Source organism: Dermacentor variabilis, chromosome 9 (genome assembly GCF_050947875.1).
Source record: "Dermacentor variabilis isolate Ectoservices chromosome 9, ASM5094787v1, whole genome shotgun sequence".
Taxonomy (NCBI): domain Eukaryota; kingdom Metazoa; phylum Arthropoda; class Arachnida; order Ixodida; family Ixodidae; genus Dermacentor; species Dermacentor variabilis.
In genome coordinates, this window is record NC_134576.1 from 132,422,294 (window position 1) to 132,436,211 (window position 13,918).

Below are 13,918 nucleotides of genomic sequence, written 5' to 3' on the forward strand. Positions count from 1 at the left end.
AACAGCAACACCAATTACTTCAGTAGCACTTGTGCACAAAAGCCGAAACGTTGGCAGTGCCTCAATTGGTTTCGGCGAAGTGTCAATTTGTTCATCTACTAACACCTCAACTGCATAAGCAGTAGACCGTGGGATGTCCAAACGTAACTTAGCATTAACTTCATTCGGGGCACACCACAATCAAACAAAATAAACCCTGTAAACTGCCTATAACCATGCAAGCCGAAATTCCTCACGCGTTCGGCCCGCCGTTGCTATGCCGGTTGCTAGGAAGGGTTGACGTGTTCAGGCGCGCCAGCCAATCCGGACACGATAATAGAATCTACACGGCTACGGCGGTTAGAGTCAATGCTAAGCCCGCTGACGTACTACACTAGAGTTATCTACGAGCTTGTCAAGGCCCCCGTACGTCCGCCTCGTAACTGTTTTGTGTTGGTACAACTTGGCCTACACCAACTACACTGCGTTCGTCTTACGAGTTGTGTATATCACTTCTGCTCTCTGAACGTAAGTATACCTGAATCCGAAACGCCCGGCGAGTTGTTCGAGCCCTTTCGCTTTCAGCTCGATAACAAATATGTCAGCTCACAGAATCACGGCTTTTTTAAACGTGTGCGACTTGGCGCCTTTCGTTCTGTCTTTCGCTATCTAACCCACTCAACCAAGATTCCGCGGGCTCTAAGCGTTGACGTAAGTGACGCGCCTCAAACGCCTATTTACAGGCGACTTTTGTGATTTGCATGCGCGTGGCGAAATAGGTCGCGAACTGCCGGGAGCAACCGATGTGCGACGCGCGTGTCTGCTGCTCCGACGATAGATGTCGCGGCGGGCGACGACGGGTGGAGCGCGCGCGAGCGAACGCGCGTTTTGTGTGCGCAAGTGCGTGCGTGCGAGTGCTCTGCGCGGCGGCGAACGAAACCAGCGGAGCAGCGCTTTGACGTAAAGGGGCGTCTGCTACGGCGAAGGGCCCGCGTTCCGGAGCCCGTTACTACGGCTGTCGGAGCCGAGTGCCCGAACCCATGCCGACTCCGGAGGCGTCGATGAGGCGCGGCGGCGGCAGTGCAAACTTGTCTCAACACTGCAACCGGTTTTGCCTCGCCGGACTCTGCGTTTTCGGAGCGGGCCGATGGAACGAGCGGCGTCCATTCACTGCGCGTACGCGCGCTCTGCGGCGCTGGGGTTAGAGCGACGCCGTCCCCACCACTGCAGCCTCCCGTTCCGATCCAGCTAGCCCGGGTCTCCTGCTGCTCTTGCATCGATCGTTCAAAAAGGTGGCGGTAAGCGGAGAGGCGCGCTAAATCCCCATTGTCTCACGGCGCGCGCGCGCGCGCGCGCTGAGCCGTGCGCCCACATTACAACACGGGCTGCAGTACACAACGTATCATCCGGCCGGTTACCACTTTGTTCCAGGCGCAGCGTTCCGACACAGCTCGGATCCGATGGAGGCGAGCCCGGGGAACCGCGCGGCGTCCCGCGGGGATCGATTCGCCCAGCGCTACTGCCGCTGCTGCTGCCCAGCGAGGTCGGACGCGAAGGCCAGGAAATGTCGCGGACTGCCGGATACACCGAAGCCGACTGGCATCTGAGAACCCCGCTGCTTATGCGGGAGGCAAGAGTGAAGAGCAACGAAACGAGTGTGTCTCTTTGTGGTTCGACTGGTGGTGCGGTGTTTTCCGTGTATTACTCGCCCGCGCGGGAACGCGAGTCGGCCGTGGTTTCATCATGACAGCTAGGTGCTGTGCCGCGGCGTCCGTCGTCTGCTGCTGTGTCGTGCTCCTCGCGGCGGTGTCGGCGTCCGTGCCGCGCGCCGAAGCCGCTGAAGTGTACCGGGAATGCGGCGGCGTGCTGCGCGGACCCCGAGGCGTGATTAGCACTCCGGGTTTTCCCCGCCCTTACCCCGTACCCATCGCGTGCCGATGGGTCCTCGAGGCGGCTCCGAGGCAGCGGGTGGCGCTATATTTGACGCAGTTTTACATGCGCGAAGGTGTGACCGTCTCGGAGTACCTCTTCTACTCGGACGAGCAGCTGAACATGGGTGGAACGTTGATCGGGTCCATCACTTCCGAGTCCGAGCCCACGCATGTGGTGAGCAACAAGCCCGTCATGGTCATCGACTTTCAGGTGATTGGCCCGAATTTCGCTCCCTTTCAGATCCTCCGGCCTGTCTTCGTTAACTTTCAGGGTGTTTGGCGGGAGCTTTACTCATTCGAAGTGTTCTCTTTCACGACGTAGTGCATGTAATGCGAATTATCTGAAGTTTCGTTTTCCGTTAGCGCAGTTCGGGGAGTATTCATCCACATGCACGGCCTGTGCCTCGTAGTTTTTTCGTTCAGGTATGTCTTCCGGAACTTTACGTTCTTACATTCGAAACGTTTCGTTTTTAATTTTCGTGCGAACATTTATTTTTCGCAACATGCCTACACTTTCTATAGAGGTAGCTAGCATGCAGAACACACATATGTTTGAAAGAAAACATTGTTTATGTATTCTTCTGAACAAATATTTCTCCCTATAATAGACATATATAAACGTTCCCGACTGTTCTCAGAATAATTGACAATTGTAAGCCAGAAACATTATTGTAGCCACGGTTTTCTTTTTTCGAAGGAGGGAGGGGGGGGGGGGGCTAAGGTTCCATTATTCTCTAAGTTTCCCATGCTTGGTGCATAATAAAACATATATTACCTTGAGCAGGGCCTTGTTCTGCCTGAAGGCATCTACCATCCTGTACTTGTCTGGGGTGGGCGTTCGAAGGATATGCACCTTTGTTCATAGGTGACTTGCCAGGCATAAAAGGGAGCAGAGTGCCACCCGGAAAAATTTGGGGGGGGGGTATAATGAAGCCCAGTCAGCCTTCCCCCCCCCCTCCGGCTGCGCTACTGCAGCTAATCCATCCAAGGCAAGGTGTGCATGTGATGTATTAAAATGTACGACATGGTGATAAAACAGAACATAAACCAGATGTTATATTACTATATGATATCACACAAAGCATTGTACACATTATTTATGTTGAAGCTCCAGGAGATTATTTACGAATATTTACGGCCCTGCTTAAAGTTGCGTAACTTCTTTATTTTATTACATAGTCTTACACAGTCATGCAAATGTTACGATTATCTTTTCATCTAATGATGCATCTTGATAGCATGCTATGGGAGATAATTTGCATACAGGTTTCTAGGACATTAGTTACTCAAGAAGTGCCCACTATATAGTTACCAGAAGGATTAATTGTCAAAATCATGCAGGTAATGTTACATATGTGTTTTATGTGATGCAGCATAGCATTGCTCAGTGCTTGAATAGGTTTTAAAGTGCATACAAAACAAATACCTCGTCGTCTCTAGAACATATTGCTATCATAGGCATAAGACACTGTGTGGAAAAATATGTTACATGATATTACATGACCACGCACATGATGAAAAAGACTGTGCACGCATAAGCTTGCAAAAGGTGTTGGTGTGAAATGTTTGCAGTACCGTGCATTAGAAGAGACAAATGAAAGTGCTGAAAGCACTGTAGAATTTAATGTTAAGATCAGCAAATGCTTTAACTTTTATTGACATAACTTAGTTTTAAAAGTAATAATTGTGCAATACGTGCAATTCCTTTTTGTGTTTAGTGTTCTTATGTATACATCAATTTAAATCTTAAATCCATGCTAAAATTACAGCTTGAACAAACAGTCGGGCATTGTTCCCTGAAGTATATGTGTAGTTGTGCGTCATAGATGCATGCTTGACGTCAGTTGGCTTGGCAAAATGCTTTTGTTGCTCTCTGAGTACATGCGTGTGTTGGAACATCAACCTGATCATTTACCCTTAGGTGCTGTTGTGATTGAGTGGCTATAAAGTGCATTTCGTTTTTCATCTATGTTGATTCTGCACTTCTTTTAAATCCTTGGGATAGCTGCAGAAAGGTGCTAAATAGGTTATAAAAATATGGTTAATTGAATGATTCTGATATTAAAGGATGATGTTAGGTTATGTGAGTCTTTATGCATTAAAATTTGTGTGATGTTGACGTCAACATTTTATTTTTAACATTTATGTTGAAGAAAAGTGGTGTGTGTAAATGCATGTAGGTGTCACTGCTGCAGAAGAAGAATACCTTATTTAAATAAGAAATATATGCAAAAATTGACTGATTGATACATGTGCAAGTAGAAATTTATTGTTCTGCAACTGGTCTGTTAAGTGGTCAACTGGCATGAAGCCTTTACTTGGCAGCATTAGCTTTTGTAATGGGGCAAAGATAACATGACAATTTCATTCCAAATTCATGTTCCTTTTTGCACTTTCCTATAACAAAAGCAGTGTCTTGCAGATGTTTTCACCACGTTTTGCCAGTCCATAGAGGGTGGTTAAAATTGATGAGAATCCGTTGGGGGGGGGGGGGGGGAATCGTTTTACTTGATACTGTTCCTGATGCCTATAGAATCACAACACTGTTCTCAGAATTGATTTTCTTGTTCTTTTACCAAACAGAGCTATCCACTTGATGACGCAGCATAGGTTTTATGAAATGAGTGGTATTTGCTGAAGTTTTGATCACATTATATCTATGCTTAAAACAGTTTTGTACTTGTACTTGTATTTTAGTAAGCTTAAAGCTCATAAGTTGCACTTAGTATTAATCTTCAGCTTAAGATAACATCAAAATTGTCTTTCACTTAGCTTGGAGCTCATGAGACTACTGCTAAGTCTCATCATTATGTAATCGAGAAGAATCTTCGTTCAGCTAGGCACATCAGCAGCATTTTACGTAAAGGCTGGTTCTAGCTGCTTGCAGGGCAATGACCTTTGCAGTGAGTTCAACCTTTTCTGTCTTGCGCACCTTGTAAACAAACACCTTTACAACGACTTAAGATTATTGTAATTCTGAAGGTATTGAGAAACTGAAGAAATGGTAAGGCTGGCAAATTTTTTTTCAGTACCTAAGAGCTAAACGTAAAGACGCCACTACTTGTTCCACATGAAATTGATAGAGAGTGTGCGCCGTATAAATCTTTCATTAAAAAATTTTTTTTTTGAAACAGGATTAATTTTGAAGGTGATTTGTACACTTGCCTCCAACAAGTTATCTTGAGGTTCTGTAATGTGTTCATTGCCAGGTATGTTTGCTGCGGTTTCACATCTGAAGAGAGAGATTGAGAAAGAGCTTTGTTCTGATGGAGAATAGTCAGAACTCTGTAGGGAGGCTTCACTGCAGTGCATAATGCTGTAGACAAAGCAGTCTCTTAACAAATGTTGGCAAGGCACCATCGATCTCCTCTGTGTCATCATGCCACATGGCAAATCATGCTTGCTACATTTTGAATATACTGGCCACTATTGAGGATGTAGAGATAAATATGGTATAAGTGATTGGAAACATAAAGAAATAATTGTCATAATTATTGTCTTTCTTCAATATGAAACTCAGAAGGTGGCACTTGGAGGGAGGGGGGGGAGGGGCTTAAAAACAAGCTTTTATCAGCTTGAATGTTAACTTGAAGGTTAACAACATTGGGTCCACAACATTAACATTGAATGTTAATGAAGTGCAGGAATAATTATGCTATTATTTAGAAATAAACAGCAAGTTGTAGTTTACATTTCTACTGTTTATAAGAACGTTTGCTGTCTTTATTTCTGTGCCAGTGTTGTGTTCTCCAAAGCAGCCCAAAAATGGGTTATTTGTTAAAATAATCTTGCAACTTTCAAGATTAAATTATGTCCCTAATAAATTACAATAAAGAGTATTCAGTCAGGCGTATGTGTATATGTCAGTAAGCAGGGATTTTTCATTTAGATTGCAAGCTAACGAGGGGCCAGAATTGATGAAAATTAAGTCTTTTACAGTGCAGCACATATGCCATATAAACTAAGGTTAAGGGTGACAAAAAAAGTGAGCTGTCAGCTGGAGTGCTGAGTTGCTTCATTTGCTTTTCATTTTTGCACGACTGTTTTCATTTGCCTGCTCTTGGTGACGAGTAGCTTTGTTGTACAGCTGTTCCGATTCTTCGCAGTTGTAATTAACATTTACTGCCTCGGCTGCTGTTTTATTTGAAATGAAAGCCTGCTAAATAATTGAAAAGAAGGGAGTAGTGTCATGGCATTTTTCACTTGTCTGTTTATATTTTTTTTCATTGGTTCTACATAATTTTCTTTTCTCAATAAATGAACATCCAAACACTCTAAATTTCAGAAAAAAGGTACTGTCGAACCTCGATATAACCAATTCCAACCAATATAACCATCAGGGATCTAACCAATTATAATATTTAACAAATTATTGGATATAACCAAATAAATTCAAAATTATCTCTGCTATTACATTGTAACATAAATATGTTTATAAGGAATATTGGATATAACGAAGCTGTTTTTTTGTCGGGTGCAAATTCATTATAACGAAGTTCAACTGCACTTGTAAGTATCGGAGTGCCCTAAATAATTTGCTGTAGCACATGCTTCTACGAATCAGTCTGAATTTCAGTACCTAAAATGTAGATGGTGCCATGAAGTCGTGTTACACTGGCTCTCTCCGTCCTTGCCATCTCTCTGCCTGCTGCACACAAGCACAGCTGGAAGGAACATGCAGCATTCTTGTTGATTTTATTACGGGCAGTGTGAGCACATCTAGCCTTAGTGCTACAAGCTGATAGATCTTGCTCTGTGCCACATCATCACGGTAATGCCGATGACACTAGGCATGGTCAGCTGTTTGTGACCAAGTTAACTATCAGATTGAAACATCCCATGTTTCCCCATTTTGGAACTTGATAAGTGTCGTCTTTTCATGTTCGATAAATGTGCGGCACAGTCTACAGTTCCGAAAGTATGTGTTGGTAATCCTATAACAAAGCACATGCAAAAGAAGTGAGAATTTCCTTCTGTTAGCAGTTACTCATTTTACAGTCAATATCTTTAACAGTATGGTCAAACCTTGCTATAACAAACACATTGGGCACAGAAATACCTTAATTGTGTCAAATTTTTGTTATAACCATAAATATTTGTTACACAGTTACATTGGCAAGAAAAAAAAAACATATTTACTTTCTTATATTCAATCATCCATTATATCACTGTTTGATATACTGAGGTTCAGCGGTGTAATGGTAAAATTGTGTTGAGTGCAGGTTCGCGAGCCTGGCAACATTCATCACCGGGTGTTGGACCTCTTCCTGGATGTATATGGATTCAACCTGACGTATGAGATGCTCGAGGCCAACGAGAGCATGCGCGCTGACCTCTGTCTCCAACACCACTGCTCCTTCACGGGTGTGTGCCTGGCTGCGGCCGACTGGAGCCGTTACAGCTGCACCTGCCTCGGCGACTTCTATGGCGATGAGTGCCAGTTCTCACCGCGCTGCGGCCCCGACAGCAGCGGCAGCAGCGGTCGAGCGTCTTCCTCCCTGTGTCACAATGGCGGCACCTGCCGGTCAGTGGACTGCTGTCGTAATGCGTGCAGGATTATTGATTTAATGGCAGACTTCGCGATGGCGCTGGACTCTGGAAATTCTGCGCTCACTACTCAATATGTGCATATTGTTTCACAACTCAAAAGTATGCATTACGGCACACAAGATGGCTGATTATTTATTATTGTTTGGGGGCACAGTAAGTCTCAGAAGGTGCAAACTATTTTTGGTGTGCGATCCTTCCAACCCCGTGCACCCACCACACCTTTTATTGCTTGGCCAAGGTGCCGGTCTGGTCACTTTCAAGTTTCATCATGTTTGTGTTTTTTGCCAATCAGAGAAGGCGCAACCACACTGTGAGCAAATCAGTCAGTAGCATGTGAATTCAGCTCAATGCGGTGGAGTATGGCATAGTCCGGAATTGTACCCTAGACGTGTTACAGTGGCTCTGTGGCTATGACCATAGAGTTTCATACTAAAATCTGCAGAGGGAAATTTGGCACTAGCATCTATGCGTGCCACTGGTACAGTGCATCATCCTGGTTGGGAATGAACCCGTCGTGGTTGCTCAGTGGCTATGGTGTTGGGCAGCTGAGCACGAGATCGCGGGATTGAATCCCGGCCACGGCGGCTGCATTTCGATGGGGGCGAAATGCGAAAACACCCGTGTACTTAGATTTAGGTGCACGTTAAAGAACCCCAGGTGGTCAAAATTTCCGGAGTCCTCCACTACGGCGTGCCTCATAATCAGAAAGTGGTTTTGGCATGTACAACCCTATAATTTATTTTTGGTTGGGAACGATGCATAGATTTGTCTAAACATTGCCCTCTTGGCTTGGAACATCTTGTTTTTACCTAGTAATACAATCAAATCTCATGATAATGGAAGTCACATCGAGCACGAAAATACATTTGTTATATCCAATGTTTGTTATAACCATATATTTGTTACATGCACCTGATATTGACAAGAAACATTAGATTTACTTTGCGATATCCAATGATTTGTTATATCCTTGTTTCTTGTATCAAAGTCTCTCTATTCTCATTAATTCACAAATTTTTACCATTGTAATGTTTTCAGAATACTATAGATAAAAATAACTATATAAAATATATAATGTAGTAGCCTACGGAGAGTGTAGCCACACACAGGCCATCATGATCTAGGAGCGCGCATTGTCTGCAGTGTCGAAACTTACTTATGCATGTGAAGTTCCTTAACAGGATCGATTAGCTGTCAACGTAAACAACTCTACTGTTCTAAAGAAACATACAACTTGTACACAACACAGCTGAACCATACGAAACAGTGGAGGATGCAGTTTGCTTGCTCAATGAAGCCATGCCCAATTGTAGAGGATCCATGCATTATTTGTCGTCCCCAAAGTGGCTGAATGACTGTAACACCAGATTTATTTCAAGTAAAACTCTATAGCTGATGTTTTGCTTTAGAGAAGGATCAGTGAACCACTTTCATAATAGGTGCGCACTTATGCATTCAGTGACAAATGTCGCGACATCACCATGCCTGCACATCAAGCACAACCACCACGCATTTCATGACATCTTGACCAGGCACGTCACATTGGCTCATTGTGTTATGATGTTCTTTGTGATGCAAAGCACAATGTCACACATTTGACCCTAGCTTATCCGCAGTGTCCCTAAGGGGCTGAATGCATTTCGATGCACATTAGAGAATGCCAGATGCTCAAAATTAATGGGCTGATTCGTATTGTGGCGTTGCTCATGGCCCAGGTGTTGCGTAAAGGTGCTATACTCCATAATGCAATCACAGTGTTTATGGTATGTATAATTGTATTGCAAAAACAGGGGGGAAATGGAAAATTATAATGCAAAAAAAGTTATGTCCAGCATAGCATTCGACTGTTGCTGAAATACAGCTGTGAGTTTTCACATGTGGAAGCTCCCCCTAAGCAGGTGAGATAAAGCTTTTCATAATAAGAACTTTCCTATCAAAATTATTAAAAGTTATTGTCCCTTTTTTGTATTGTTCGAACTTGCCTGCATGTTTACTCTAAATGATTCCATTTTAATGCTGAGTAATTTGTCCTAACGAAACTCGATGTAATAGTTCTGCAGAAACCTGCAAGGTCGAGAGAAGTAATTAATAAAGGGAAAATGAGACATCCATCCAAACATAGCTAATTGCTACAAAGGAAACCCATATGGGTTCCTTGAAAGAAAAGCCTTGCAGTTGAAGAAAAATTCGACCTGGTCCGGGAGTCGAACCCGGGACCACCGCCTTTCCTGGGCATCCACTCTACCAACTGAGCTAATGGCAGGGCAAAGTCGAAATTTATCAACAACTCGAAGCAAAGGCAAGAGTTTGATGTAATAGTTCTATGGAAACCTGTAAGGTGGTGAGAAGTAATTACTAAAGGAAAAATGGGACATCCACCCAAACATAGCTAACTTTATTTATTTTATTTAAACTTTATTTACTTGAATGCAAGCATCCATATTTCTTTTTTTTGCATCCATGAATGCTAAAAGATTCAAGGCAAATAAAACAATAGCATATGTGCCCACACATGCACATACACATAAACATGCGTGCACATGCACACATTTTCTTTTTTTATTTTCATTTTTATTATGCTCTTCTCTTCTGCTGTAGGCCTTCCATCTGTTTTCTATAACTTATCGAAAACTACTCTTTGTGAAAGTTTTTGGAGCACCATTTGATGAGCACTGAAAACACTGTAACCTCCCTAACTGGGTGAGATCTCAGACTATGTGAACATATGTTCTCAAGTAAATATGAAAGGCCCAAGCTTTCAGAAAATGAAAATAATGAAGAAAGCAGTGTGCACACACTGGCATGGTATATTGTGTGTTAGTAAACTCCTTTTCTTGAAAGCAGCTGGCCACCATCTGGGCCTCAATTCATCAGTTGAGAATACAGGTACCTGCAGTTGTTCTTTTGTGTTACGGTCAGGAGTTCTTTGTTCTGTGTACCATTGCAGTGACCCCTGCGACGTCTAAAATACAACATTGCTTTTTTTTTGCCTTTGTGCAGTATACGCATGTTGAAAAATTAGATAAATAAATTCTAATCTTGGGGTTCGATTGCGTGAAGAAGAGGCAAGCTTTAATTGCACAAGAGAAGTGCACAACTGACTATTTAACAAAATTGCTATAATAGACTTTAATAGTTTGGGTACAAATGGGGAACCAATTCTGAGGATGATGCCAATCTTGAGGTATGTGTTCTCAAAGTGGACAATGAAGTGCATTAGTGTTCCAGTTATATTTGTCCTGCTATGCATAACAAGGTGTTTGTTAGAAAAGTGCATGGAACAACAGTGCATGTTACCACAACGTTCATGGTGCTTATCTCAAAAACTAGTGCTATCTTCAAGATTGGTTCCAAGTGAATGTGCTTTAAGAACTCATTGGTTTTGATTTACAATATGTACCATGAAGTAATCAGCTAAAAAATTGATTAGTGGTAATTTGTTAGTAATTTGTGCAATTTGATTTCTTGTCAAAGTAATGGCTGCCTCTTCAAGCACTCGAGCTTCAGGATTATAATTGTCCTATCTAGCATAGGTAATCAAAAATTTGCATAACTAATTCTTAAACGATAAATTATATCTATATTATGCATTTCTTATCCAGAGCATGACTTGTTTTCTTGTGCTACATTACCTTACTTGCTGCATGCATTCATTCTTTTGGTATGCCAATTTATTAATTAAAAAAAAAATTTCTGTTAATGTTGCACATTATTGCATTCCCCCCCCCCCCCCCCCCTTTGGATTGCCTTCAAAACCATCCTAACAAATCCTTGTGGGGATTGGTGGGCCTAGAAACTATTGGAATTATTGTCATTCATCTTTTGTTACAGTCCATTTGGTTCAAGAGTGTTTACATAATATCAAAGAAGTTTACTTTAGCTTCTTTAATGAGAGTGTGGGCTATGATATGATGTAGTATTTTTTTTCTTCCTTTTTTTTGCCTCAACATTTCTTACAACTGGAAAACACATTAGAAAGTTTAATACAGTTATGCAGATTTTTTTATTGCAATGTCATTACTTAGCTGCAATGCAACACTTCTACCAACACTCTTTTCCTCTAAAACCCCCCATATCTTTATTCTTCAATATTTTTAAGAAGCCATTCCCGCTCATACCAGGACACACGTCTGTTTGGGAAGCTTTCCTTTTGATTAGAAGTTTCTCATACTCGCGGCATTAGCATGTTGTTTAAGATCTCGTGGTTATATGAGGGCTCCTTTTACGCACGTTGAGTAATCAGCATGATAAGTGACAGCTGGCAGATAAAACAGGGTGCACACACTTCCTCACTCCATTGCATGCATGTGAAAGTGGGACATTTAAAGGCAGGGCTGATAATGATTGTGCAGCGTGTGCTGTTGTCTGTACGCAAACAACCCTTTCCACGTGTCAGGACCCATCAGCTCCTATCTGGTGCACTCTAAAAGCACTTGGTGTTAGGTTTCGAGGCGAAAGAGATAACAAGAAAATACTGGCCGGCCAGCTGCCCAAGCCCCGATTGTGTACCTGCCTGTGCTGACGGATTGTGCTTCTGAGACCCTTTGGCTGTTCCATTACAATGAAAGTTTTGCCTAAAATATTTGTTCCGAGACATAAGAAGCCTTTCTTGTATGGAACATTTTGTCATGGGAACAGCGAGTGTAATGAGACTTGTCAAGAGAAGACTGTGATGTTGCGAAAATTCTGCCATGAGAATATAGTGAATGTCATGAGACATGATGAACCTGTTCTGCCACATACATTGTGTCATGAGAACGGCGATCATTATATTTCACGTCATTAACATTGTATTATGAGAGCAGCAACTATCACATGTCATGTCAATAACATTGTGTCAGGAAAACAGCAAACATCATGAAATGCTGGTATAGGAACAGGGAGTGCCGTAAGACATAATCAGCCTGTCATGTCACAAACATTGTGTTATGGGAGCAGTGAATGTCACGAGACACAAAACATCCATCGTACAGAAAACAGTTAAGCAGTGAACTGGTGAGCTCAAACAGAGTGTTCCAGTCGTAACAGTTTTGGCTTTGGTTTGTCACAGACAAGGCAGGTTTGTAAAGACAGTTATATAAATTGTTTACTCTTACTGGACTTAGGGCTGAACCAGTACTTATCATTAATTATTTTGCTCATAAAAAAATTGTTTTGCTTTCTTGCTGCATTGCCATTTTTTAATGCAAGACATTCTTTACCTACTTTAGGCACCTTGAGTCTTATCTATTGTATCTAGCCTCTTATGTTGTCGTGATGCTGCCGTGGTTGTTTACTTAACTGGATATATATAAAGATATACATGACTTGTATGTTGAGACATAAATCATGACATGAATGACATGCATTAATGACATGTATGCATGACAGGACATGACATGAATGACATGATTGACATATCATGCCATGACACATGTGATGGGACACGTGTGACATGACGTGATATGATGTTGTCTTGCTTCCATCGTCACATAAAGGCTTGCATAACATACACACTTAGAAACATACACGCTTCTAACAACATTCATTCGCCTATCTGGTAACTCTTCGAAGAGCCCCGAACAGTTCTGGATAGCCAACCGCCTGCAAAATGCTTCGCATAACATCAATTCACACAGTAAGTGGGATCTGCATGACTTTATCTGATGGGCGTGCCAACACTTTATCACAAAACATTGAATATGCTGTACAGATTCCGTATAGAACCATATTTGCATCCAAGAAAGTTCACTGTGTTTATATTGCCTGCTTTTGTTATTTATATCTGAAGTGAATTATTATTAGTGAGGGATCTTAGTGGCTTGCAAGTATCTTGCTGGACAGACTTTCACATATAATCCTGCTGAATGTGCAATATTTTTTTGCCATTTTATGTTATATAGCAAATGAATGCACAGAAGCACTGTATCTCTTTCCAAGTGGTAATTTGGCAAATGAAGGATATACTAGCCGTAGCGTTATATAGAGAAATGTCAATGTATCAGTTGCTGTGTAGTCATTGTGATGCATTTTTACTCTCCATGCTACATTATTCTTTGCTGCTGAACTATAATATAGTATGATGAGGAAGTAATGATTCTTGTAATTTGAGGGCTCTCACACTTATAAAATTTATTTGAAACATTTAGGTTGAGTAAAACTTTCTGGCAGCTTAAGTTATCGGTACTTTGTGGCACAGAAGCCGATCCCTTTTTTTCTGCCTACTGTCATTCAACATGATACCTTGAACTTTGGTGACCTTTTTTTGTGTCTGCTGCAACCTTTTCACTACAGTGCTCGTACGTGTTCAACACTGACTCTTGACAGGTTTATCTTTACCAAAAGCAACCTCAACTTTCTAGCCGAATGAGGCTGGAGCATAGAAAGGGCAGCGCTGCACATGAACAAGAAAACGTTTACCTAGATGGCAGGGCTGAGCTGCGTTAAGTGCTAGAATTAGGGCAAGACTTTCACGAAGG

The 13,918-nt window shown here is 42.3% G+C and overlaps 1 protein-coding gene across 4 annotated transcripts in view; it reads left to right on the forward strand.

Annotated features, from left to right (window-relative positions):
• Positions 1-378: 378 nt before the first annotated feature.
• The window catches only part of LOC142557538 (uncharacterized), a 52,768-nt gene continuing 39,228 nt past the window's right edge, over positions 379-13,918 (forward strand). The window contains exons 1-3 of one of the 4 annotated variants that reach the window (XM_075669457.1): positions 379-507; positions 1,411-2,121; positions 7,133-7,434. In XM_075669457.1, the coding sequence (XP_075525572.1) occupies positions 1,723-2,121; positions 7,133-7,434 (701 nt within the window). In that variant the 5' untranslated portion in view covers positions 379-507; positions 1,411-1,722. Of the gene's footprint in view, positions 508-842; positions 2,122-7,132; positions 7,435-13,918 lie in introns of those variants that run through there. The other 3 variants (XM_075669455.1, XM_075669456.1, XM_075669458.1) reach the window with 3 other exon arrangements.